Source organism: Pipistrellus kuhlii, unplaced genomic scaffold, assembly GCF_014108245.1.
Source record: "Pipistrellus kuhlii isolate mPipKuh1 unplaced genomic scaffold, mPipKuh1.p scaffold_m20_p_2, whole genome shotgun sequence".
NCBI lineage: Eukaryota > Metazoa > Chordata > Mammalia > Chiroptera > Vespertilionidae > Pipistrellus > Pipistrellus kuhlii.
Window position 1 is genome coordinate 53,455,859 of NW_023425515.1, and position 24,503 is coordinate 53,480,361.

A 24,503-nucleotide genomic window follows, 5' to 3' on the forward strand; every position below is an offset into this window, starting at 1 on the left:
GTCTGTGATTCATTTTGAGTTAATTTTTGTGAAGAATTTAAGGTCTGTGTTTAGATTAAATTTTTAAATATAGATATACTAGAGGCCTGTTGCATGAAGAGATTCATGCAATAGGCCTTCTTTCCCTTGGCTCCCAGCACTGGTTTTCCTCTTGCACCTAGGACCCAGGCCTTCACTCTGCCTTCTTGCCGAAACTGGTATGGCTTAGTGGATAGAGCATCGGCCTGTGGACTGAAAGGTCCCAAGTTCGATTCTGGTCAAGGGCATGTACCTTGGTTGCGGGCACATTCCCAGTAGGGGGTGTGCAAGAGGCAGCTGATCGATGATTCTCTCTCATCAATGTTTCTAACTCTCTATCCTGCTCTCTTCCTCTCTGTAAAAAATCAATAAAATATATATTAAAAAATACTTAAAAAAAAAAAAAAAAGTCTGCCTTCTATAACTTTGCTACAGGCTCCCACCAGAGTCTGCCACCTTTGTCTTCACTGCATACTCTAGCCAGAGTCTGCCATCTTTGCTGCAGACTCCAGCTGGAGTCTGCCATCTTCATCTTCAGTGCAGACTGCAACCAGAGTCTGCAGTCTTCATCTTCGCTGTGGCCAAAGTGCCACTCCTATAGATGCCTTCGTGGCCCACACCCTCCTCCCTCTCATAGCAGGCATCCTGCCCCACCTAGCCACTCCTCACCTTGAGCAGCTGGGCGGCTGCCATCTTTCTCCTTCTAATTTGCACATTCCCTCCTGATTGGCTGGTGGGTATAGTGGAGTGATGGTTAATTTGCATGTTTCTCTTTTGTTAGTGTAGATTTTTTATTTCAGAGAGGAAGGGAAAGGAAGAGAGAGAGAGAAACATCAATGATGAGAATCATTGATTGGTTGCCTCCTGGGATTGAGCCTGCAACCTGGGCATGTATCCTGACCTTAAATCCAACCATTACCTCCTGCTTCATAGGTTTCTGCTCAACCACTGAGCCACACTGGCTGGAAAATATTCTTTTTTTTAATTTTTTATTTTTTTAATGATATATTATTATCTTTTACATATGTGCCCTTATTCCCCCATTACCCCCCATCTCCACTAATGCTCCACCGCCCTGTTGTCTATGCCTGGAAATCCTTTGGTTGATCTCTTCCTCTTACCCCCACTGTCCCCTTCCCTGAGGTTTGATGTTCTGATTGATGTTGTTTTATTGATTGTTTCCTTTGCTATGCAAAAGCTTTTTATTTTGATGTAGTCTCATTGTTTATTTTCTTTTTAGTTTCCATTGCCCTAGGAGCAGTATCAGTGAAGAAATTGCTTTGGCATATGTCAGAGATTTTTCTGCCTTTAGATTCCTCTAGTATTTTTATGGTTTCCCATCATATGTTTAAGTCCTTGATCCATTTTGAGTTTATTTTTGTGTATGGTGTAAGTTGGTGGTCTAGTTTCATTTTTTTGCATGTATCTGTCCAATTTTCCCAACAACATTTATTGAAGAGACTGTCTTGACTCCATTGTATTCTCTTGCCTCCTCTGTCAAATATTAATTGAGTATAGTGATTTGGGTCAATTTCTGGGTTATCTATTATATGCCATTGATCTATGTCTGTTCTTGTGCCAATACCAGGCTTTTTTGAGAACAGTGGCTTTGTAATTCAGCTTGATATCTGATATTGAGATTCCAACTACTTTGTCCTTCTTTCTCATGATTGCTGTAGCTATTCGGGATCATTTTTATTCCAGATGAATTTTTGAAAAGTTCGCTCTAGGTCTGTGAAATATGCCATTAATATTTTAATGGGGAGTGCATTGAATTTATAGATTGCTTTAGATAGTATGGAAATTTTGATGATGTTGATTCTATCAATCCAAAAACATGGTATGTTCATCCGTTTATGTCTTCCTCTATCTCTTTTTTCAGTGTCGTGTAGTTTTCCGCATATAGGCCTTTTACCACCTTAGTTAAGTTTATTCCTAGGTATCTTAATTTTTGTGTGATGGTAAATGGGATTGCTTTTTTGTCTCTCTGTAATATGGACAATCTAGTTGTTTCAGGACCATATGTTAAAAAGACTGACCTTTCTCCATTGTTCTCCTTGACAAATATCAGTTTATTATGTTTATATGGGTCTATTTCTAGACTCTCTGTTCCATATGATTGATTGATTTGTCTTTTCTTTCCCTAATACCACACTACCGTATTTTCCGGCGTATAAGACGACCCCCTAATTTTACAGTTAAAACATAGGTTTAGGCCTATATTCGCTGTATAAGACTACCCCCCACTTCCGAGGCAACACCAGTTATTTTTTTAATAGACCGCCTCTCTGACTCAGCCAATCCGAGCAGGCTTTTTATGCATGCAAATTATACATGTTCTGTACCCGAAGCTACACTGTGTTCTAGTAAAAAGCCTGCTCAGATTGGCCAGAGTCAGAGAGGCGGTCTATTAAAAAAAGAACTGGTATTGCCTTGGAAGTGGGGGGTAGTCTTATACAACGAATATAGGCCTAAACCTATGTTTTAACTGTAAAATTAGGCGGTCGTCTTACACGCAGGAAAATACGGTATCTTGATTACAACTTCATAGTAGGTATTGAGGCCAGGTAGTGTCAGTTCTCCAACTTTGTCTTCTTCAGTGTTGTGCTGACTATTCTGGTCTTTTGACTCTTCATATAAGTTCTAGAATCAGTTTTTTTCTATATTAACAAAATAATTTGTGAGGATTTTGATTGAGATTGAATCTATAGATCAAGTTGGGAAGAACTGACATCTTGATAATATTGAATCTTCCTTCCTATCCATTAATATGGACTATCTCTACATTTATTTAGTCCTTTGATTTCTTTCATCAAAGTTTTGCAGTTTACCTCACACAGGTCATATATATATTTATATTTATATTTATATTTATATTTATATTTATATTTATACCTAAGTTTTTTCATGTTTTGATCTTAATGTAAATAGTATTGTGCTTTTAATTTCAAATTCTACTTGTTTTTTGCTAATATATAGGAAAACAATTAACCTTTGTATATTAACCTTGTTTCCTACAACCTGCTATAATCACTTACTAATTCCAGGAGGGTTTTTTAGTCAATTCTGTCATATTCTGCATAGATAAACATTCATCTGCTAACAGACAGTTTTATTTCTTCCTTTCCAATTGGTAAACCTTTTATTTCCTTTTTTGTCTCATTGCATTGGCTAGGACTTCCAGTACAAGGTGAAATGATTGATGCATTCAGTACTATCAATTTCCTTCTAAGCATTGCTTTCACTGCATTCCACAAATTTTAATAAGTTGTATTATCTTTCTTATTTAGTTCAAAATATTTTTTAATATCTCTTGAGATTTCTTCTTTGACCTATGTGTTATTTAGAAATGTTTTGCTTAATCTTTATGTATTTTGGGTAGTTTCAGTTATTTATTATTAATTTCTAGTTTACTTCTATTGTGGTCATGGTACAATTTCTATGCTTTTACATTTGTTAAATTGTGTTTTATGGCCCAGAATGTGGTCCATCTTGGCGAATGGTCCATGTGGTCTTAATAAGAAAGTATCCTACTGTTTTTGGATGAAGTAGCCTATAAATATTAATTATATTCAGTTGATTGATAGTGGTGTTGAGTTCAAGTAGGGCCTTACTGATTTTTCTGCCTGCTAGATGTATCCATTTCTGATAAAAGGATGTTGAAGTTGCCAACTATAATAGTAGACTCATCTGTTTCTCTTTATCCCTGATAATTGTTCTTGCTTTGAAGTCTGCTCTATCTGAAATTTTAGCTGCTGCTGCTTTAATTAGTGATAATATGGTATATATTTTTGCTCCGTCCATTTACTCTTAATCTTTTCATGTCTTTATATTTAAAGTGGGTTTTGTGTTGACAAGATATATTGGTTCTTATTGCTCCATTCTTTTTTAAAAAAATATATTTGTATTGATTTCAGAAAGGAAGAGAGAGGGAGAGAGAGAGAAAAACATTAATCATGAGAGAGAACCATCAATCAGCTGCCTCCTGCATGCGCCACATTGGGGATGGAGCTGGCAACCCAGGCATGTGCCCTGATGCATCAATCATCTAAGGCTTTCACCTTGTACCGGAAGTCCTCGCCAATGCAATGGAACTGTGACGTCCTGGCTCATAGGTGGATGCTCAACCACTGAGCCATGCTGGCTGGGCTGTTTCATCCATTCTGACAAGATGTACACACAAGCACACATAATCAAATATACTGTTGTTATTTTTAACAACTTGTCAACTGTTAGGTCAATTAAGAAAAGTGAAAGTGTTTATTTTACTTATCTTTGACACTCTTCTCTTTATGTAGATCCAAGTTTCTGACCTATATTATTTCCTTCTCTCTAAATAACTTCTTTTAACATTTCTTATAAGGTAGGTCCAATGGCTACACATTTTCCCTATTGTTATTTGCCTGAGAAAGTATTTTTCCTTCACTTTTCAAATATAATTTTGTAGAATGCAGAATTCTAGGTTGCCTGTGCCCTGGGTGGCTGGGGTACAGTAAGTACCTCTGGGTGGCTGGGATACAGGAGGTATGCACACAGAGCGGCCAGTCCCACCTGGGGACAGGCCTGGCTTTGCCACATGCCTGCCACCCCAGCAGGGCTGAAGGGACTGGGCGCAGCCATCTTGTGGCTGTGGGTATTGCCATCTTTGAGAGCAGAGCAGTCAATTAGCATATTTCCTCCTAATTGGCTGTGGATGCCACCATCTTTTGCAATGGCATGAGGGTCAATTAGCATATTCTCTCTTTATTAGATAGGATATTTTATTCATAAGATGCTATATCACTAGGAGTAACCAAATCCTTCTTTGAAAGCCAGGCCCTGTCTAAATTTCTATTCAGAAATTTGAGACATTAAAAAAAGGTTTCTTTTCCTGATCATTTCATGAATACCTTGAATTATTTTTTCTCTCATAGAAATATTAAGTTATATTTTCACGGGAAATAGCACAGCAAAAATTAGATTTTTAATGGGAAATTTTACCTAACCCACAGCTTCATCTTAAAATAAAAAACTGGGGAACTTCACATTAATCCCAGATTCAGCCCTTATCCACTACTTCTCTCTCACCCTGGTTCACTCCCTTGTGGGACAGAAACTGTGTATCATTTATTTTTTTACTTTTGCATAACACATTGAATTATAGTATTCAAAAAATATTTTGTGATGAATTAGCCTTCTTGATAAACTATTGTCAAATTAGCGTGTGTTTCAGGAAAGAAAAAAGAACATTTAAAACATTTTAAACTTTATTTTTACCCTAACTCATAATAAAAAATACATTTACATTATAACCATTATATACATATGAACATATATGTATACATCTATCCAAAACAAATTTTATAACTAAAAAACAACCTAACCTCCAGATGGCTGATGATTTTGGTTATTTATTCCATTTCATTTTTAAAAACGTTACTCATGACCCACTGGCAGATTTCATGACATCTAATGGTTTGTGATCCAGTTAGAAAAATATTGATTTAGAAAACTATTTTCTGGAAACAAATATGGAAGCAAGCAATAAATAAATAAACTATTTAAAAAGTTTTACAATAATGGTTACTTACATGGTTGATGCCAAAACAACATTGGGCGGCGTCTCTTGATAATATGGAAGGAAAGGCCTGGGGGCGAAAGAAAAATACAAACATGAGGGACTTTTACATTGTGTGCACTGTTTTCCCCCACTGAGCTGGAACAGCCTGTTATGTCAGTGATCCTTGAACTTTTGAAGTACATAAAATCACTAGGGAGGGGAGACATTCTTGTTCAAAGTGCGCAGTCCCAAGACTAGACCCGGGGATGCAGTAGATATGTGGCAGAGCCAATGAGGCTGTACCTTTAACAACCGCCGCCGTGTCTTCTCTGCAGGTGGGAAACAAGGAACACTTTGAGAAGCAATGCCCTATACTTGGGCTTCAGTTGGTAGTTAGCTTCCAGAAACTTCTCAAGTTCCCTGAGACATTCTGACATTCCCAATGATTTAGTTTTAAAAACTTCCCCCAAAAAGTCTAGGAATTGAGTATACTCTGTTAAGAATTTAATATTTCTCTGAAAAAGTCAGCATCATAAAATGTCCATAAGGAGTTTGCTCATAAATAATAATGTGGACTACAAATTTCCTTTCTCGAGGAAGCTTATGTAGCTATACCAAGACTATTTTTCTAACTCAGGTGAGACCTATAGGGAAGTCTTCATCTTACATTAATTTGATCTGAGTATAAGATTCTCTCTTGAGTACAAATGAAACAAAGGGAATCTTTAACCATGTCAGTCTTGGCAACATTCACACAAAGAGAGCAAATGTCATCTATTTACTCCATTTTAACAATTTTCCCTGCAGTATGACTGTCATGGTGGCTCTAGTATATCTCATTTCATGTGATGACTTTTTTTTTTTTCTCCAAATATACTTTCTTATAAGTAGCTCTGAAGTCAGGCAGAATTAGTTGGGATCCCAGCTCTGTCACTTGCTAACTTGGGTGACCATGAGTAATTTATTATCCTCTCTTGGTTATAGCTTCCTTAGTGGTAAATTTGTATAATATATGCTAGCCTACATTTCTGTTGTGAAAGTTTAAAAAATATATAAATATATAAAGCACTTAAAGTGGTGCCTGGCACATTGCATGCACTTAAAAACGATAGCAGCTCTCATTATCATAAAGAGGTTCTCTACTAATATCAGGGCTCATATTCTTAGTAATTTCTTTCTACCTCTCAAAATATCTATAGCGATTCTTCCCAGTGACATCAGGATCTTCATAAACCTCTTTAGGCATTTGAAAAGAAGTGTCATATCTAAAATAAAACAGGAAAACATTATTCAAATCTAACATATTTCCAAATACCATTTCTATTTAATATTTCTATGCCTATAAAGTAGGAGATATACGTGTATTTCAGACTGAGAGCAAAGTCTTCTCTAATATACATCTGACTGACTTTCCCTGAGCCAGGATATCTGGAACTAACAAAAGGAAGTGAGAGTTAAGAAGAGAATCAATTGTCATAGACACAGAGAACACACTGATGGTTGCCAGAGGGGAGAAGGGTTGGGGGATGGGGTGAAAAAGGTTGAGGGATTAAGAAGTACAAATTGGTGCCCTAGCTGGTTTGGCTCAATGGATGGAGCGTTGGCCAGTGGACTGAAGAGTCCCAAGTTTGATTCCAGTTAAGGACACATGCCGGGTGGTGGGCTCGATCCCCAGTGGGGGGCATACAGGAGGTAGCCAATCAATGATCCTCTCTCATCATTGATGTTTCTCTCTCTCCCTCTCCTTTTCTCTCTGAAATCAATAAAAAATATTTTTTTAAAAAAGAATTACAAATTGGTAGTTACAAAATAGTCATGGGGATGTAAAGTACAGCATAGGGAATACAGTCAATAAAATTGTAAAAACTATGTATGGTGCCAGGTGGGTTCTGGAAACATTCGGGGGAACACTTTGTAAAGTATACTGTTACCTAACCACTATGCTGTACAACTGAAATGAATACAAAGTAATACTGAATGTCAACTATAATTGAAGAATAAAATTTTAAGTTCTTTTTTTTTAAAAAGAAAGAATTACTTTTTATTTTAAAAAAAAACAGGAGTCGATTTATGAAATTCCACATTTTAAAAAATGCCTACTTTTAATTAATAGCACATGAAAATAATAAAGTTTTAAACGATAACTTTTGATACCAGGCTGAAAAACAGCATTTAAAAAAATGTTTATTAGGTATGAACGAGTAAATAAAAAAAGAATGAGGAATTCAGGACACACACTTGTCTGTGAAGGTGCTTTGGCTACAAGTCTCCAAAACATATATTTAGAAACATCCAGAAAAGAACACATCCAGCCGAAACCAGTTTGGCTCAATAGATAGAGCGTTGGCCTGCGGACTGAAGGGTCCTGGGTTCGATTCCGGTCAAGGGCATGTACCTTAGTTGCGGGCACATCCCCAGTAGGGGGTGTGCAGGAGGCAGCTGATCAATGTTTCTCTCACACATCGATGTTTCTAACTCTATCCCTCTCCCTTCCTCTCTGTAAGAAATCAATAAAAAAATTAAAAAAAAAAAGTACACATCCAATTTCTAAGATGGATCAAAGGAACAGCAAATTCAGTCATCTCCACCTGTGGTGGCAAGATATCATAATAATTAATGTCGTTTTTAAACATTCGTTTAAAATCTTGCTTGGCGTTGACTTGTATTGACATAACCTTCAAACACATGGTATCTACAGAACGTGTGAAGTGCAATTAACAAGTTTTGCTTGAAAAAGTTTGTGTTTGGTTTGGTTTTTGTTGCAAAACTAGGGCTAAGAAGATGGCGGATGAAGAGCATATTCGGCACTGCATGCTTTACGAGTTCCAATTAGGAAGAAAAGCAAGTGAGGCTGCAAAAAACATCTGTAGTGCTCTTGGTCAAGATGCAGTTAGCGCCAGAAAATGCCAGAGTTGGTTTGAGAAATTTCGCGAGGGAAATTTTTCGTTAGATGACAAGAGTGGTCGAGGCCGTGTGTCCAATTTTGATCAAGAAGCTCTTCAAGCTCTTTTGGTGCAAAATCCTCAAATTACCCAACAAGAGCTTGCGACAACTTTAAATTGTTCACAAAAAACAATTTCCAATCAATTGCATGCACTTGGCAAAGTCCAAAAGTTTGGAAAATGGGTTCCTCATGAGTTGACCAACAACAACCGTAATCAAAGAGTCACAATTTTCAGTTCGCTCCTCTCTCGTCAAAACCGTTTGCCGTTTTTAGAGCAAATTGTTACCGGAGATGAAAAATGGGTGCTGTATGTTAATTTGAAAAGGCGGCCTCAATGGTTGGACAAAAATGAGGCTCCGCAGCCCACGCCAAAACCTGACTTGCATGCGAAAAAAGTGATGTTGTATGTTTGGTGGAATTTTAAAGGAATTCTTCATTATGAACTTTTACCATCTAACCAAACCATTACAAGTGCAGTGTACAGTGCCCAATTGGAAAGGTAGCCCAAGCTTTAAGAGAAAAAGAACCCGCGCTGATTAATCGGAAGGGCGTAATTCTTCACCACAATAACGCACGACCGCATACTGCAAGAATCACTGCTGAAAAACTGCGCCAGTTGGAATGGGAAGTTCTCCCTCAACCTGCATATTCTCCTGATATTGCCCCTTCCGATTACCATTTGTTTCAAAACTTTCTTCTTGGAAAAAAATTTAATAATGAAGAATGCCTCAAAAATGCATTGACCGAATTTTTTGCATCAAAATCACAAGAATTTTACAACAGAGGGATTAAAATGCTTCCTGAGCGTTGGGCACAAGTAGTAAAAAACAACGGCAACTATATTGTTGATTAAATTTTGTTGTATTGTTTAAATAAATTCGATTTTAGCCGAGACCGGTTTGGCTCAATGGATAGAGCGTCGGCTTGGGGACTGAAAGGTCCGGGTTCGATTCCGGTCAAGGGCATGTACCTTGGTTGCGGGCATATCCCCAGTAGGGGGTGTGCAAGAGGCAGCTGATCGATGACTCTCTCTCATCAATGTTTCTAGCTCTCTATCTCTCTCCCTTCCTCTCTGTACAAAATCAATAAAATATATATATTTTTAAAAATAAATAAATAAATAAATAAATAAATAAATAAATTCGATTTTAAAAAGTATTAGAAAACGACATTAATTATTACTAGACCTAATATATGTGTGTTTGTGTGTGTTGGAGTGAATATATATATATTCACTCCAACCTTCTGAGACTATCTGCTAACCAACAAAACTATAACCACCAGCATCATAATTATACATTTTAAAATGATGCAAGATAAATAAATATTTTAATATGAATAATGCATTTATTAAAAACATGAGTAGCAGCTGAAGCAACTGACACTTACACGCCAAGTTGTTGGAGGGCTTTTCTCTGTTTCTCCTCATGTCCCCTCCATTCCCGATTGATGAATGGTGGGACGGGATCTGCCTTGCTCCAGTATATAGAATGTCTTGGGTAATGGATCAGGTTACTGAACATGTTTCTAAACCTGGGAACTTTCCTCTAACATTAGGCAGGGAGAAAAAGGACAAAATTATGCCATCAGATTTTCTAAATCTTTTGCTTATACTGCATTGCAAACTTCTTTTTTTAAAGGGTAAAAAAGAGTGTATCTGACACTGAAAAAAGTTATTGTATATACATAGAATATCTCTAGAATACCCAAGAAACTAATGATAATGATTGATTATGTAAAAAGAATAGAGGGTTAAAATTTACTTCACATTGTATATGCATTTATACTTATTGAATTCTTTAAATACAGGTATATATCATTTTCCCCATTTTAAATAAATTAGGTTATAATGAATCCTTTATTCATTATTAGAGGCCTGGTGCACAAAATTCATGCACAGGGAAGCAGGGGGGCAGTCCCTCAGCCCAGCTTGCACCCTCTCGAAATCCGGGACCCTTCAGGGGATGTCCAACTGTCAGTTTAAGCAGTTGAGACATCCCTCTAGCAATCCAGGACTGCTGGCTCCTAACCACTCGCCTGCCTGCCTACCTTATCACCCCTAACCACTTGCCTGCCTGTTTGATCGCCCCTAACCACTTCTGCCTCGGCCCCCGCACCCAAGACCCAGGTTTCCCTCCTCCGATTGGCCTCAGCCAATTGGGACCTGGGCTTCCATCCCTCTGACCTGCTATAGGCACCCAGGGCCCGGGAAACTTCACCTGTTCCAGCACCTGGGACCCTGGGATGCTCCGCCTGGTCAGGCATCTGGGACGCTGGGCAGCTTCGCCTGGGCAGGCTGCAGGCACTTAGGACCCCAGGCGGTGCCACCCAGGCCTGGGCTTTGTCAGGAAGGACATCCGGAATGATGTCTGGAAGACATCTGGTCTATCTGGTCTAATTAGATTATTACCCTTCTGAAGTGCCTGGCTAGCTCAGTCGGTAGAGCATGAAACTCTTAATTAGATTATTACCCTTTTATTATTGTAATATAGACTAATTTATTAATCCCCACACTGGGCCACAAATATCAAGATGTCTTTGTACCCTAGTAATCATGGCAAGGTAATTTCTGTAGAACATAAAAACCAGTGAAGATTTGTTTTATAGATCTGTTTTAAATTGATTATTAGAGAGAGAGGAAGGGACAGGGAGAAGGGGAGAGAAACATCAATGTGAGAGTGATACATCGATCAGCTGCCTCCTGCATGCCCCATACCAAAGATAAAGCCTGCAACCAGGGCATGTGCCCTAACCAGGAATCAAACCAGCAACACTTTCAATGCCCATCCAATTGAGCCACACCAGCCAGGGCAATAGGTCAATCTTTTCAGCAGTTAGCCACACTCAATGGTTCAGGTCCATTAGGCTATCTTAGGGAATGAATCAGACCTACCAGTCTGCTTCGACTCAGGAATGCTTGGACATTTGCGTGTGTGTGGTCTTGCTCACTTGACACAGTAAACAATGGATCTGCAAAACAAACAATAAGGTAGTATAAGGAACAGAAGGTATCTACTCCTAGGCTGAGAACAATGGCAAAGCAACGTAATTTCTTAATTGGAAAACAAATTATAAAAATTTAGATCTTGCCTAACTCAACAAAAGCTCATAGCCCTGTTACTCTACCACCAGTGAGAGTCTGTTAGATGCATTTCTTTTCTGTGCATTCCAAAATCAGTTTATAGAACTAAATACAAAACAAAACAAAAAAGACATATTCTCAAGCACCATAACGTAAACATGCTTTCTTCTATTCTATGAACAAACCAGTTTCTAGTCTGGGAAGCTCAGGAAATAATGCAAGAAGAAAGAACACTATGCCCATTTGCAAGTGAAAGAAAATATATTTGGGCACTCTCATTTCAGTACACAGGGAAAATAGAAACTCTTAACAGTATGTCTTCTGTATGCCGAAACCGGTTTGGCTCAATGGATAGAGTGTCGGCTTGGGGACTGAAGGGTCCCGGGTTCGATTCCAGTCAAGGGCATGTACCTTGGTTGCGGGCACATCCCCAGTAGGGGGTGTGCAAGAGGCAGCTGATCGATGACTCTCTCTCATCGATGTTTCTAACTTGCTATCTCTCTCCCTTCCTCTCTGTACAAAAATCAATAAAATATATTTTAAAAACAACAACAAAAAAAAAAAACATTATGTCTTCTGTAAATGGGTCAACATGGTGAGAAAATGTCATTTGCTAATAAAAAATAAAAAAGATCAGTTATCTTCAGAATTCACCCCTTAAGTTTACAGTTATGTTAATGATGGGACGAAGTTATTTCTCCAAAGCTCAATAGATGATTGATATATTGAGAATAGTATGGAATAACGGGAAATTTATATTCATACTAGAGGCCCAGTGCATGAAATTCGTGCACAGGGTATGGGGGTGTCCCTCAGCCCAGCCTGCACCCTCTCCAATCTGGAAACCCTTGAGGAATGTTTAACTGCCTGTTTAGACCCGATCCCTCTCACATCCAGGACTGCTGGCTCCCAACTGCTCACCTGCCTGCCTTCCTGATTGCCCCTAACTGCTTCTGTCTGCCAGCCTGATCACACCCTAACCACTCCCATGCCAGCCTGACTGATGTCTACTGCTCCTCTGCCAGCCTGTTTGCCCCCAACTTCCCTCCTTTGCCGATCTGGCCACCCCTAACTGCCCTCCCCTGCAGGGTTGATTGCCTCCAACTGCCCTCCGTTGAAGGCCTGGTGCCTCCCAACTGCCCTCCCCTGCTGACCATCTTGTGGTGGCCATCTTGTGTCTACATGAGGGCAGGATCTTTGACCACATGGGGGCAGCCAGCTTGGAGTGTTGGAGTGGTGGTCAATCTGTATATTACACTTCTATTAGATAGAATAGATGCCTGGTGCATGGGTAGGGGCCAGCTGATTTGCCCTGAAGGGTGTCCTGGATCAGGGTGGGGGTTCCCTTGGGGTGTGGGGCGGCCTGGGTGTGGGGCCTGTGGTGCTTTGCAGGCCAGCCACGCCCCCTGGCAACCCAAGTGGAGGCCCTGGTATCTGGAATTTATTTACCTTCTAAAATTGAAACTTTGTAGCCTGGAGCGGAGCCCAGCCTCCTGCTCACTCAGTGGCTGCCACCATTTTTGTTTGGTTTTATGTATCTTCTATAATTGAAACTTTGTAGCCTTAAGTGGAGGCCTAGGCTGGCTAGGGTTTGTGGAAATGGTTTGGCTTCCTCTATTGCTGGGGAAACCCAAGCTTCTCTACTGCTCTTTCTGACTGGAACCATCTTGGCTGGGGTTAATTTACATATTTGCTCTGACTGGCTGGTGGGCGTGGCTTGTGGATGTGGCTTGAGTGGAGTGATGGTTGATTTGCATATTACTCTTTTATAAGGTAGGATTCTTGAGTCATTTAAAAGATACCACCAGGTCTATGGTTACAATTGTGTTATTCACCTGAAGTTAGTTTAGCCTGACTAGCTTCTGAGTCTGAATAACCTATATATATATATATAAAGAGCCAAGGTCCGTAACATCCAAAACAACAGAATGCATGACCAAACACTGGAAGTCAGTCCTGCAGTCAGTGCTGGGACTAACTGTCGCACTGCAGGCACTGTGGTGACCCAGCACTAACTGCCAAGGCCAGTGGTCAACAAACTCATTAGTCAACAGAGCCAAATATCAACAATATAATGATTGAAATTTCTTTTGAGAGCCAAATTTTTTAAACTTAAACTTCTTCTAATGCCACTTCTTCAAAATAGACTCGCCCAGGCTATGGTATTTTGTGGAAAAGCCACACTCAAGAAGCCAAAGAGCCACATGTGGCTCAGGAGCCACAGTTTGCCGACCATGGGCCTAGGGGGCTATGGATCAGACTCGGAGAGAGGCCCATAATGAGAAATGGGGTCTGGTGCGCAGCCTCCATGGCAGCTATTGATCAACCCTTGCCTCTCTTTCTCTCCAGGCCTCACCAGCAGCCACGGAGGCTGCTGATCAGCCCTGCCTCTCTGATCAGGCCCAGAGACAGGCCTGGAGATACTGACTGCCATAGAAACCAACCAATCAGAACCAAATCTGGGTGAACTGCAAGGACCCAATGGCTGCCTAGGAGGTGGAGCTTTTGATGCTGACTGGCATAGAAACCAACCAATCAGAAGCTAATCTGGGTTAACTGTGAAGGCAGAACCTAAGGTGGGGGCTAAGGAGGGGCTTTAAGGGCAACAGCTGTTTGGTATAAGGTGTAAGAAAGCAGTTCAACTTTTTAATGGCCAGTTTGGCAGAATAGTGCATATGGCTGGCTGTCAGATATAGGGATTGTGTATTTTTGTCTGCCAAAGAGCATCTCCTCCTGATTAAAAAGGCTCCCCCCACACCCTGAACCATTTAAGCAATCCTATCCTATATAATCTAGTTATACTAATAGAAGGGTAATATGCTTATTAGACTGGACTGACTGGCCATCTTCTGGATGTCTGACTTCCTTCCGGATGAAGCCATGGTTTTAGGGGCCAAAGCAGAGGCAGTTGGGGCAACCAGGCCAGCAGAGGAGAGCAGTTGGGGGCAAATTCAGGCCAGCAGGGGAGGGCAGTTGGGGATGATATCAGGTCAGCAGGGGAGGGCATTGGGAGTGATATCAGGCCAGCAGGGAAGGGCCACTGGGTTGATCAGGCAGGCAGACAGAGATATTAGGGACCATCAGGCAGGTAAGCAGAGGCAGTTAGGGGTGATCAGGCAGGCAGGTGAGCAGTTAGGAGCCAGTGGTCCCAGATTGCAAGGGGGATGTCCACAGGGATCGGGCCTAAACCGGCAGTCAGACATCCCCCAATGGGTCCCCAATTGGAGAGGCTGGACTGAGGGAACCCCCCACCCATGCACGAATTTCGTACACAGGACACTAGTAAATAATAAACCATTCTCCTCTTATTCCCACATGGAGTGTGAAGACATGATATCTAAGAAAGATTCTTGCCATCTATAAAAGATACTGCATGATTTGTGACTACACATTCTGCAATATATCCTACAACTGTGATCATAATCAGTGCTCAATAATCAGTAAAGGGAGCATTGAGGTCTTGATCCCCAGCATATGTTGTCAGTTTGACTCAAATAAATTCATAAATATTCTCAAAACGGGGGGTGGGGGGAGGAGCAGGAGACTCTCTGAGATGCCCATGTAATAGCAGTCACCAGGTATCGCTTGCTTACTCCTAGACAGATATTAAGTGCTTTATATGCAACCAGAGGCCCAATGCATGAAATTCATGCAAGGGGCTCTGCCCCCACCACCACGGCTTCGGCTTCATCTGGAAGGATGCCCGAAAGGATGTCCAATCTAATTAGCATATTACACTTTTATTATTATAGATATTTGACTTGACCTTCACAAAAACGCAATAAGGTAGGTGCTAGGCTTCCATTTTATGGGCGAGGAAATGGAGGTTTTAAGAAGTTAGCAACTTACTAACTGGCAGTTAGGATTTGAATCCCAATCCTCTGGCTCCCAGGCTTAATAGTATCAAAAGCCCATGAATTTTATGGGGGGAAATTCCCATGGATATCATGAGAGAGCCCCTCAGCCAATTTACCCATATTGTATTGTAGAAACGGTTCTAAAAGGCCCAGGAAGTTGTCACAACCAAGTAGTGGTGAGAAGTGTTTGAAATGCCAAGTCATAATGATTACTTTTAGTGGGAGGTATAAAAATCTGCAGATTCTGGGGAGAGATAAAAGGAGAAAAGAGCTCATGATAAACCTAGAAAATATTTTTAAATAGTTTGAAAGCTAGGAAAAATCTTTATTTTAAAAGACTTTAATTATCAGGACAATAGTGTAGCTCTTAATCCATAGACAACTGTACAGATTCAAGGAAGTGACAAAGCATAGTGGGCACTTCAAAAGAGATACATGATGCACAGCATTTGCAAAAAAAAAAAAAAAAAAAAACCGGAGGGAAATGCATACTGGTATATAAATGATTGTCAGTTAGAATTTATAAAAGAATATAAATTGTAAAATACTATAGAAACATAAGGTATCTGAATTTATCTTAATTACTACAGTGATCACAAGAGTAAAATGACATTGAGTGACTATGCCCAAGCAAAGCTTTCTAGAGGAGCCTTAAATAGATAATTAACTACATTGGAAGGCCATTGGGTTTGAGAGGTAGGGACAGAGGAAGGGTGAAAAAGCTTGGAAGGGTGTTCATATTTGTACCATTGACCTCCATACCCACCCTGGTCAACAACTTATTTTATTTCTCCAATTTTCAGCTAAGATATACAAGGACTCTATACAATTGGTGTTGAGCTTTAGGCTAAGAACTCATGTAGAGTGCCACCCAAGTCCCTAGCAGAGCCAAAGAAATCCATACACTGCAACTCTGTCAGATGGAAGAAGGAAGCATATACATCAAAAGGAGGGTTTGAGTTACTAAATAAAATAGAGGATGCCCAGTTAAATTTGAATTTCAGAGAAGCAAAGAATAACATTTTATATAAATACTATCATAGATGCCTGGTGCACAAATTTTATTCATTGGGGGGTGGCCCTCAACCCAGTCTGCGAGTTCTCACAGTCCAGGACCCTCAGGGGATGTCCAACTGCTAGCTTAGGCCTGATGTGGATTGGCCTAACCCAGCAGTCTGGAATCCCTCTCACAGTCTGGGATCCCTCTTGTAGTCTGGGACTCCTCGCTCCTTAGCTCCTTATCACCCACCGGTTTCCTGCTCCTTGGTGCTGCTGCGGAGGCAGGAGAGGCTCCCCCCACCACTGCGCTCGCCAACCGTGAGCCCTGCTTCTGGCTGAGCAGTACTCCCCTCTGTGGGAGCACACTGACCACCAGGGGGCAGCTCCAGCATTGAGCGTCTGCCCCCTGGTGGTCAGTGCGCATCATATTAATAGTACAGTGGTGCCTCGCATAAAGAACGCCTCGCACAGCGAACGCTGCACACAACGAACTTCATTTCATGAGTCATACAACGAACTTCGTTTCACACAACGAAGTCGCCCGAGCTTCCACGACCGCTTTGCCCGAGCTTCCACGACTGCTTCGCCCGAGCTTCCACGATCGCTGCCGAAGTATTGCATCCTTCCGCGCAGGCACTGCAGGCAGTCGTTAGTCACTGCGCTTAACTTAAGCACGTATCGCGGCAATCGTTCTTCATTACGAATTAAATCACGCACGTATCACGACAGTCGTCCTGTTAAGTTAAACTCAATATTTTTTTTATATCATGGCTTCTAAAAAAAGCAGGAAGGTGATTTCTGTTGAAATGAAACAGGAAATAATTAGAAGGAGTGAATGTGGGGTAAAACAGTGTGACCTCGTCAAAGAGTTTGGCCTCAGCAAGACCACCATTTTCACCATTTTGACAAATAAGGATGCGATCAAATCAGCCAAAGTAGCCAAAGGAGTATCAAAACTATTTCATGAAAAACATAGGTCTTCAATCCACGAGGAAATGGAGAGGCTATTAGCGATTTGGATTAAGGACAGGCAGGTGAAAGGTGACGTAACAACCCAAGATATTATCTGTCACAAAGCCAAGAGAATTTATGACGATCTAAAGAAAAACGTCCCTGGAAGTAGCAGCAATCAAGATAATGAAGAAGAATTCAAAGCCAGCAGGGGGTGGTTTTTTAGATTTAAGAAAAGGTGTGGAATCCACAGCGTTACTATGCATGGTGAGGCTGGCAGTGCTGACAAGAAAGAAGCAGAAAAGTTCTCTATTAACTTTCAAAAATGTATTAAGGATGAAGGATACTGCCCACAACAAGTGTTCAATGCCGATGAAACGGGTCTTTTCTGGAAAAGAATGCCGAGCAGAACCTTCATTACAAAAGAGGAGAAGAAATTGCCAGGACACAAAGCCACGAAGGACAGACTTACCCTTATGTTTTCGTCTAATGCCAGCGGAGACCTCAAGATCAAACCTCTATTGGTTTATCACTCTGAAAATCCAAGAATTTTCAAGAAAAATAACGTTATTAAGTCCAAACTGCCCGTCCATTGGAAGTCCAATCAAAAAGCCTGGGTGACCCAAGAGTTATCTTCAACGAATGGATTCTGGAAACCTTTGCTCCTGCCGTGAAGAAATTCTTGCTGGAAAAAGAACTGCCGCTCAAAGCCCTTCTGATACTTGACAATGCCCCTTCTCACCCAAAAGACCTAGAGGAAATATTGCAGGAAAATTATCTTTTTATCAAGGTGCAGTATTTGCCACCAAACACCACATCCATTCTTCAGCCAATGGATCAGCAAGTTATTGCGAACTTTAAAAAACTCTACACTAGAGCCCTCTTTAATAAGGTGTTTGAAGAATACGAGTTTGGTGGAGACAATATGACTGTCCGAAAGTTTTGGAAGGAGAAATTTGATGTCCTTATGGCAATACGACTTATACAGAAGGCCTGGGAAGAAGTGTCACAAAGGACCCTCATTTCTGCTTGGAAGATGCTTGTGCCTTCGTGGACCCAGGAAGAAGCAGTAGTTGATGACACAGAAGTGGTGAAGGACATCATCACAGTGGCCCAAAGGTTGGAATTAGAGGTAGAGGAAGAGGATGTAGAGGAGCTTATTGAGGAACACGAAGAAGAGCTGACAACTGAAGAGCTCCAAGCACTTCTGGTCCAGCAACAGGACAATGCTCAAAGGGAAGCGTCATCTGATAACGAGGAGCAACAACCAAATAATCAACCAATCCCAACTGCTGACATCAAGAACATCCTGGTCAAATGGAAAGCAGTTCAGGAGTTTACCAATGCCCACTATCCGGATTCAGCTGAAGCAAACAGGATCAACGATCTTTACTCCGATACTCTTGTCCGTTATTTCCGGCAGATGTTGGAGAAAAGAGAAAAACAAACGACTTTGGACAGGTTTTTCATGAAACCATCGGCCAAAAAGCAGAAAATGGATGAAGATGTGCAAGATTCAGTAGACTCTACTTAGTCTGTCTTAAAATTAAAAAAATGTGTGTTTTTTTTTTAAAAAATTATGTTTTTAGATGTATCTAAATAAAAATAATAACAAAAAAATTATCTTTTTTGCCGGGACCGGTTTGGCTCAGTGGATAGAGCGTCGGCCTGCGGACTGAAGGGTCCCGGGTTCGGTTCCGGTCAAGGGCATGTACCTTGGTTGCGGGCACATCCCCAGTTGGGGGTGTGCAAGAGGCAGCTGGTCGATGTTTCTCTTTCATCGACGTTTCTAACTCTCTGTCCCTCTCAATTCCTCTCTGTGTAAAATCAATAAAATATATTTAAAAAAAAAAAAATTATCTTTTTTATGTCATCTTAGCATATTTTATGCTACAGAATGAATTATTTTTTTTAACATGTATTGTTATGGGAAAACACGTTTCACATAACGAACTTTTCGCATAACAAACTTGCTCCTGAAACGAATTAAGTTCGTTGTGTGAGGCACCACTGTAACTGGTAGTTCAATCCGTTGTTCTGCCATTTGATCGATTTGCATATTAGGGTTTCATTATATAGGATGTCCCAAATATTGCATGGGATTAAAAATGTAAACCAAAATCATACACATTATTTACCTCAAATCAAATGTAATGGTGTGTCCTGTATTCTTTTTTTTTTTTTCTCTCTCTCTTCACCTAAGGATATGTTTTGATTGATTTTTTTTTTTTTTTTTTTTTAGAGAGAGAGGAAGGAAGAAGAGGGGAGAGAGAGAGAGAGAGAGAGAAAGAGAGAGAGAGAGAGTGTCCTTGATGTGATAGAGAAACATTGGTGGGTTACCTCATGTACATCCCTGACCAGGAATTGAATCAGCAACCCAGGTATGTGCCCTGACTGGAAATTGAACCCACAACTGTTTGGTGTACTAGACAATGCTCCAACCAACTAAGCCATCCAACCAGGGCAATGTCCACTCTTTTTTTAAAAAAATATATATTTTATTGATATTTACAGAGAGGAAATGAGAGGGATAGAGAGCTAGAAACATCCATGAGAGAGAAACATCGATCAGCTGCCTCCTGCACACCCCGCACTGGGGATGTGCCCACAACCAAGGTACATGCCCCTGACCGGAATCAAACCTGGGACCCCCCCCAGTCCGCAGGCCGACGCTCTATCCATTGAGCCAAACCGGCCTTGGCAATGTCCACTCTTTTATTGCTAAACCTGCTAACCCTACCAGAATGAAAGACCATAAGATCCAAGATATTGAGCAGGAGGCCTCGGCACCTTAGTTCTGACGTCCCTGCCCTGGCTATGTTATGCTTCCTGTCCATGAATAGCTGTGAGACTGCCTGTTTTATTAGAGCTATCCAAAGTTTCATTTGACCTATTCTGAGTGGATGTGGAAACTTTTAGGAATCTCTCTGGGGTTGGATGGGGTGGGGCGGTGGTGAGGGGAATTACTTTTAGGGATAAAAGAAAGAAGGAGCTTAATAAATTCTTTGCCTGTCTTTGCTGAAGGAAGATGTCTATCCATAGTTCTGAATTACCTTTGAAATAAACATGGTGATGCGTTTAGAGGAGTTTACTAGATTTATTTTACAAGATGAAACCAGGAGCAGGTTTCATTACACAGTCCCAATAGGAAATGGGTATTCTATGCAATTCTCATCCAAAGGAGACCCTGGGAATCCCAGAGGACATAAGATAGAGTTAAAAGCAATGCAAGGTTCAGGTGAGAGCCTGGGCCTCCTGAGGCAAGATTGGAAAAAGGTCATGCTTAAAGATGGTAAGTTCTGTAATAGTAAATTCAATAATTTAAAAAAAAAAACGTTTATGAGGCACCTAGCATATGTACCAGCACTGGATTAGGTAATGAATTGACTACAAATATGTATAGAACAAGAACTTAGAAAATGCACAGGACGTAAGGTCCAGTACAAGAGACAATCAGGTCATTACAGTAAATTGGGGCTTTAGTGGCCCAAAGGGGATCTGTGGACCCAGTGATGCTTTATTGGATAAGAATAAGTTTAAAGAGAAAACTAAAAACTACGGTGAGACAAACTGGCACTTTCCCCGAGAATGCCAAGATTTGGAGGTGTCCAGCGAATGGCAACGGAAAGGTCCTTCTTGTTTGGCATTTTATGGAGTTTGAATGTAGGGATGTTGAGTGACTCTCCAAACCTGCAAATCATTGCATATTTTCCTTGAAACGAAAACTCCTAGGATGTGAGTTTTAGCTTAAGGCTGTGCAAAGTATCAGCAAGAGAGGATGGCAAAGAGTGAGTGGCGCCCAGCGCCTGGGCGGCTTCAGAGCAGCCCACACCGCCAAGGACAGCAAGGGATTTGCCCTTAGGCTCGTCTTTCGTTCGCCTGGGCCGCCGTCTCAGGGCCCACGGCGGCCACTGCTCAGGAGGGAGGTCCGGGGCTCCCTTACCGTACAGGTAATCATACGTTCGGCCGTTGAAGAGTTGGCCCCTGGCCTCCGACTTCACCTCGCAACGGGTTTTGGGGCCCCGCTGCTTGGTCCGGGGCTCCTGGATGGTCACGGTTTGGCTCATGGTGCCTCCCCTTCCCTCCCGCCAGCAGAGTCCCAAATAGGTAGGCGGAGTGGCTGTGTGCACCGTAGCTATGGTAACCTCCACAGGAACTGGAGCGTGGGGGCGGGGCGAGGAGCAGGAAGAGGCGGGGCGAGGAGCAGGAGGGGCGGGGCGAGGAGCAGGGGCGGGGCTAGAGTTGGGGTGGGGCCAAGAGGGAGCTGTGCTGGCTCGGGAGAGAGAAGTGGGGTGAGAATGAGGAATCCGGAGCGGAGAGGGCGGAGGGGTAGGAAGGAAGAGGAAGGGAAGGGGAGGGGGAGGGAAGGGGAGCGGAGGGGAAAGAAAGGAAGGGTAAGGCTTGGGAGGGGGAAGAGCCCGCCTTACTTCCACTACGTTCCCAAGGCGGAGCCTCGAGCTTCCAGCCGCCCACCCAGTTCCAGGCTGCAGGGCTAGAGGCTGGGGGAAAGGCTGCTGCTCAAATCCAGCGGCTACTTGTAACCTCTTTCGGAAATCCCTGGGGAATTTCAGAACCTTCTAGTTGTCGTTCATTTCGGACATCCCCTTTTCGTGGGGCTGCTTCTGCGAGCTGAGGAATCTAAGCTCCCGAACGCGGAGCCTGGGAGCTTCGAGGCCCGGTCCCAGGGCCGTCAGCCTTCTAGGCCCGGAGCTGCTGTGACTGACACGCACTCTGCTGCCACTTCCCCTGACCTTAAATCAACAGGGGTCACGTACTGTAGGCACTAGCTCTGCTTTTTGAAACTACTTACATTAGGGGAGATTTTTTTAACATAAGCAAAAGTGAATCCACTTTTAACCATTACCAACATTTTACCAATCTCATGGCATCGATCCCCTCCCCTCTTTTTGCTTGAGTATTTAAAAACAAAACCCAGACATTATTTTTACCCTTAAATTAATCTTCATCTCAAACTGATACGGATTTTTAAAAAAAAGAAAAAAGAAAAAGAAAAGAAAGAACTTAACCATCCAACAAAATTAATAAGTCTGTCATATCATCTCATACTCAATTACTATTCAAATTTCCCTGGTTGTGTCCAAGATGTCATTTAATAGTTGGTTTGTTCTGATCAAAAGATAAGAAGTCTTCACATTGCATTTTGGTATGCCTCTGAAGTCTTTCATCCTAGAACAGTGATTCTAACACTTGCAACAATTTTCTTTATTACCTGGAATTCTTTTATTAAGAAGACTTTCACCAACTCATTGGTTTTATACTAAAATATAGGAATCTTAGAGGAAAGCCTGGGAAAAAGCTGGATTCCTTCACTTTAATAAATTTCAGAGAAATGAGTTTGACTTTGTAACCTGGAGGGATTTATAGACTTAGATTTTGGTTAGACCAATCACTTTAATGGTTTCCTTTTTTATTTTGATGCAATTAACTTTATCAATTTATTTTCTTGCAATTGGTGTTTTTCAAATAGGTTGTGCCTTCCTCCTGGATGTGAAGATAATCTTTTCCACTGTCGTCCATCAATTTTTTAGTTTGACCTAATGCATCCAGTGCTCTTCCTTTTTTCCAATTAATTTTCTTTTCCCTAATGATTTGTTGAACTGTGTTATTGTATACTAGAGGCCCAGTTCACTAAATTCGTGCATGGGGCCTGGGGGGGGGGGGGGCAGAGTCTCTCAGCCCAGCCTGCACCCTCTCCAATCTGGGACCCCTCAAGGGATGTCTGACTGCTCCCCTGCCAGCCTGTTTGCCCCCAACTTCCCTCCTCTGCCAGCCTGGTCACCCCTCACTGCCCTCCCCTGGAGGGTTGATTGCCTCCAACTGCCCTTCCTTGCAGGCCTGGTGCCTCCCAACTGCCCTCCCCTGCTGGCCATCTTGTGTCTACATGAGGGCAGGATCTTTGACCACATGGGGGCAGTCATCTTGTGTGTTGGAGTGGTGGTCAATCTGCATATTACTCTTCTATTAGATAGGATAGAGGCCTGGTGCACGGGTGGAGGCCAGCTGGTTTGCCCTGAAGGGTGTCCCGGATCAGGGTGGGAGTTCCCTTGGGGCGTGGGGCAGCCTGAGTGAGGGGCCTGTGGTGGTTTGCAGGTAACGCCCTGGTATCTGGAATTTATTTACCTTCTACAATTGAAACTTTGTAGTCTGGAGTGGAGCCAAGCCTCCTGCTCGCTCTGCAGCCATTTCTGTTTGGATTTGTTTACCTTCTATAATGGAAACTTTGTAGCCTTGAGTGGAGGCCTAGGTTGGCAAGGGCAGGCGGAAAGCTTGGCTTTCTCTGTTGCCTGAAAAACCCAAGACTCCCTCCTCCTTTCTGTGGCTGTAGCCATCTTGGTTGGGTTTATTTGCATACTTGCTCTGATTGGCTGGTGGGCATGGCTTGTCGGTGTAGTGGAATGGTGGCTAATTTGCATATTACTCTTTTATTAGGTAGGATTATGTTTCCAAGGGATGTTGATGTTGATAGTTCAAGAAACACCATTAGAGTGGCAAGGTACTAAACAACAGAAGTGAACACCTAGTTGAAAGAATTGATAACAGTAGATAAGGGTACATTTGGGAGGACGTAAGAGCAATGTGTTTTATTATTAAACATAACAATCCCATAATGAAGTAAAAATCATGCTTACTAGAGGTTTTTAGATGACAAAGTGGGAATGGTTTTAGTAACTTAGAAAATACGAATATAGAAACTAATTCCATTCAGCATCATGAATTCCCTGAACTAAATCTCTGAAACACAGAAACAAACTTTGGTTAGGTGATAATTGAAATTTTGATTACCCAAATTTGAATAATGCCACAATGTCCTGCTTTAAAAAATAGTTCTATCTCTTTGTCCAATAATTCTCATTTAAAAAAGAAAACAACACACACACAATGGTTGTGTACATTGTATTGCAAATAACAGACAAGTTTATTTATCTACCTAACTGAATAAGGCATTTTGCAATTTTATTAACAGTATACTGTACTTGTCCTGATTGAGCAATTCCTACTGAAATCAAATTAGTGAGAGAGAGCTATAGACACATCCATGAACTGTGGATTTAAAGTATATGGGGTGAGGTATGGGTGGAAGGGAAATTTTTT

At 41.5% G+C, this 24,503-nt stretch overlaps 1 protein-coding gene across 1 annotated transcript in view; it reads right to left on the reverse strand.

Annotated features, from left to right (window-relative positions):
* Positions 1–21,553, reverse strand: part of CFAP91 (cilia and flagella associated protein 91) — a 56,761-nt gene extending 35,208 nt beyond the window's left edge. The window contains exons 1-5 of the mRNA XM_045583967.1: positions 21,334–21,553; positions 11,395–11,471; positions 9,891–10,048; positions 6,739–6,822; positions 5,589–5,645 (exon numbers count right to left, since the gene is read on the reverse strand). Of these exons, the coding sequence (XP_045439923.1) occupies positions 5,589–5,645; positions 6,739–6,822; positions 9,891–10,048; positions 11,395–11,471; positions 21,334–21,457 (500 nt within the window). The 5' untranslated portion in view covers positions 21,458–21,553. The remainder of the gene's footprint in view (positions 1–5,588; positions 5,646–6,738; positions 6,823–9,890; positions 10,049–11,394; positions 11,472–21,333) is intronic.
* Between the last annotated feature and the right edge of the window lie 2,950 nt (positions 21,554–24,503).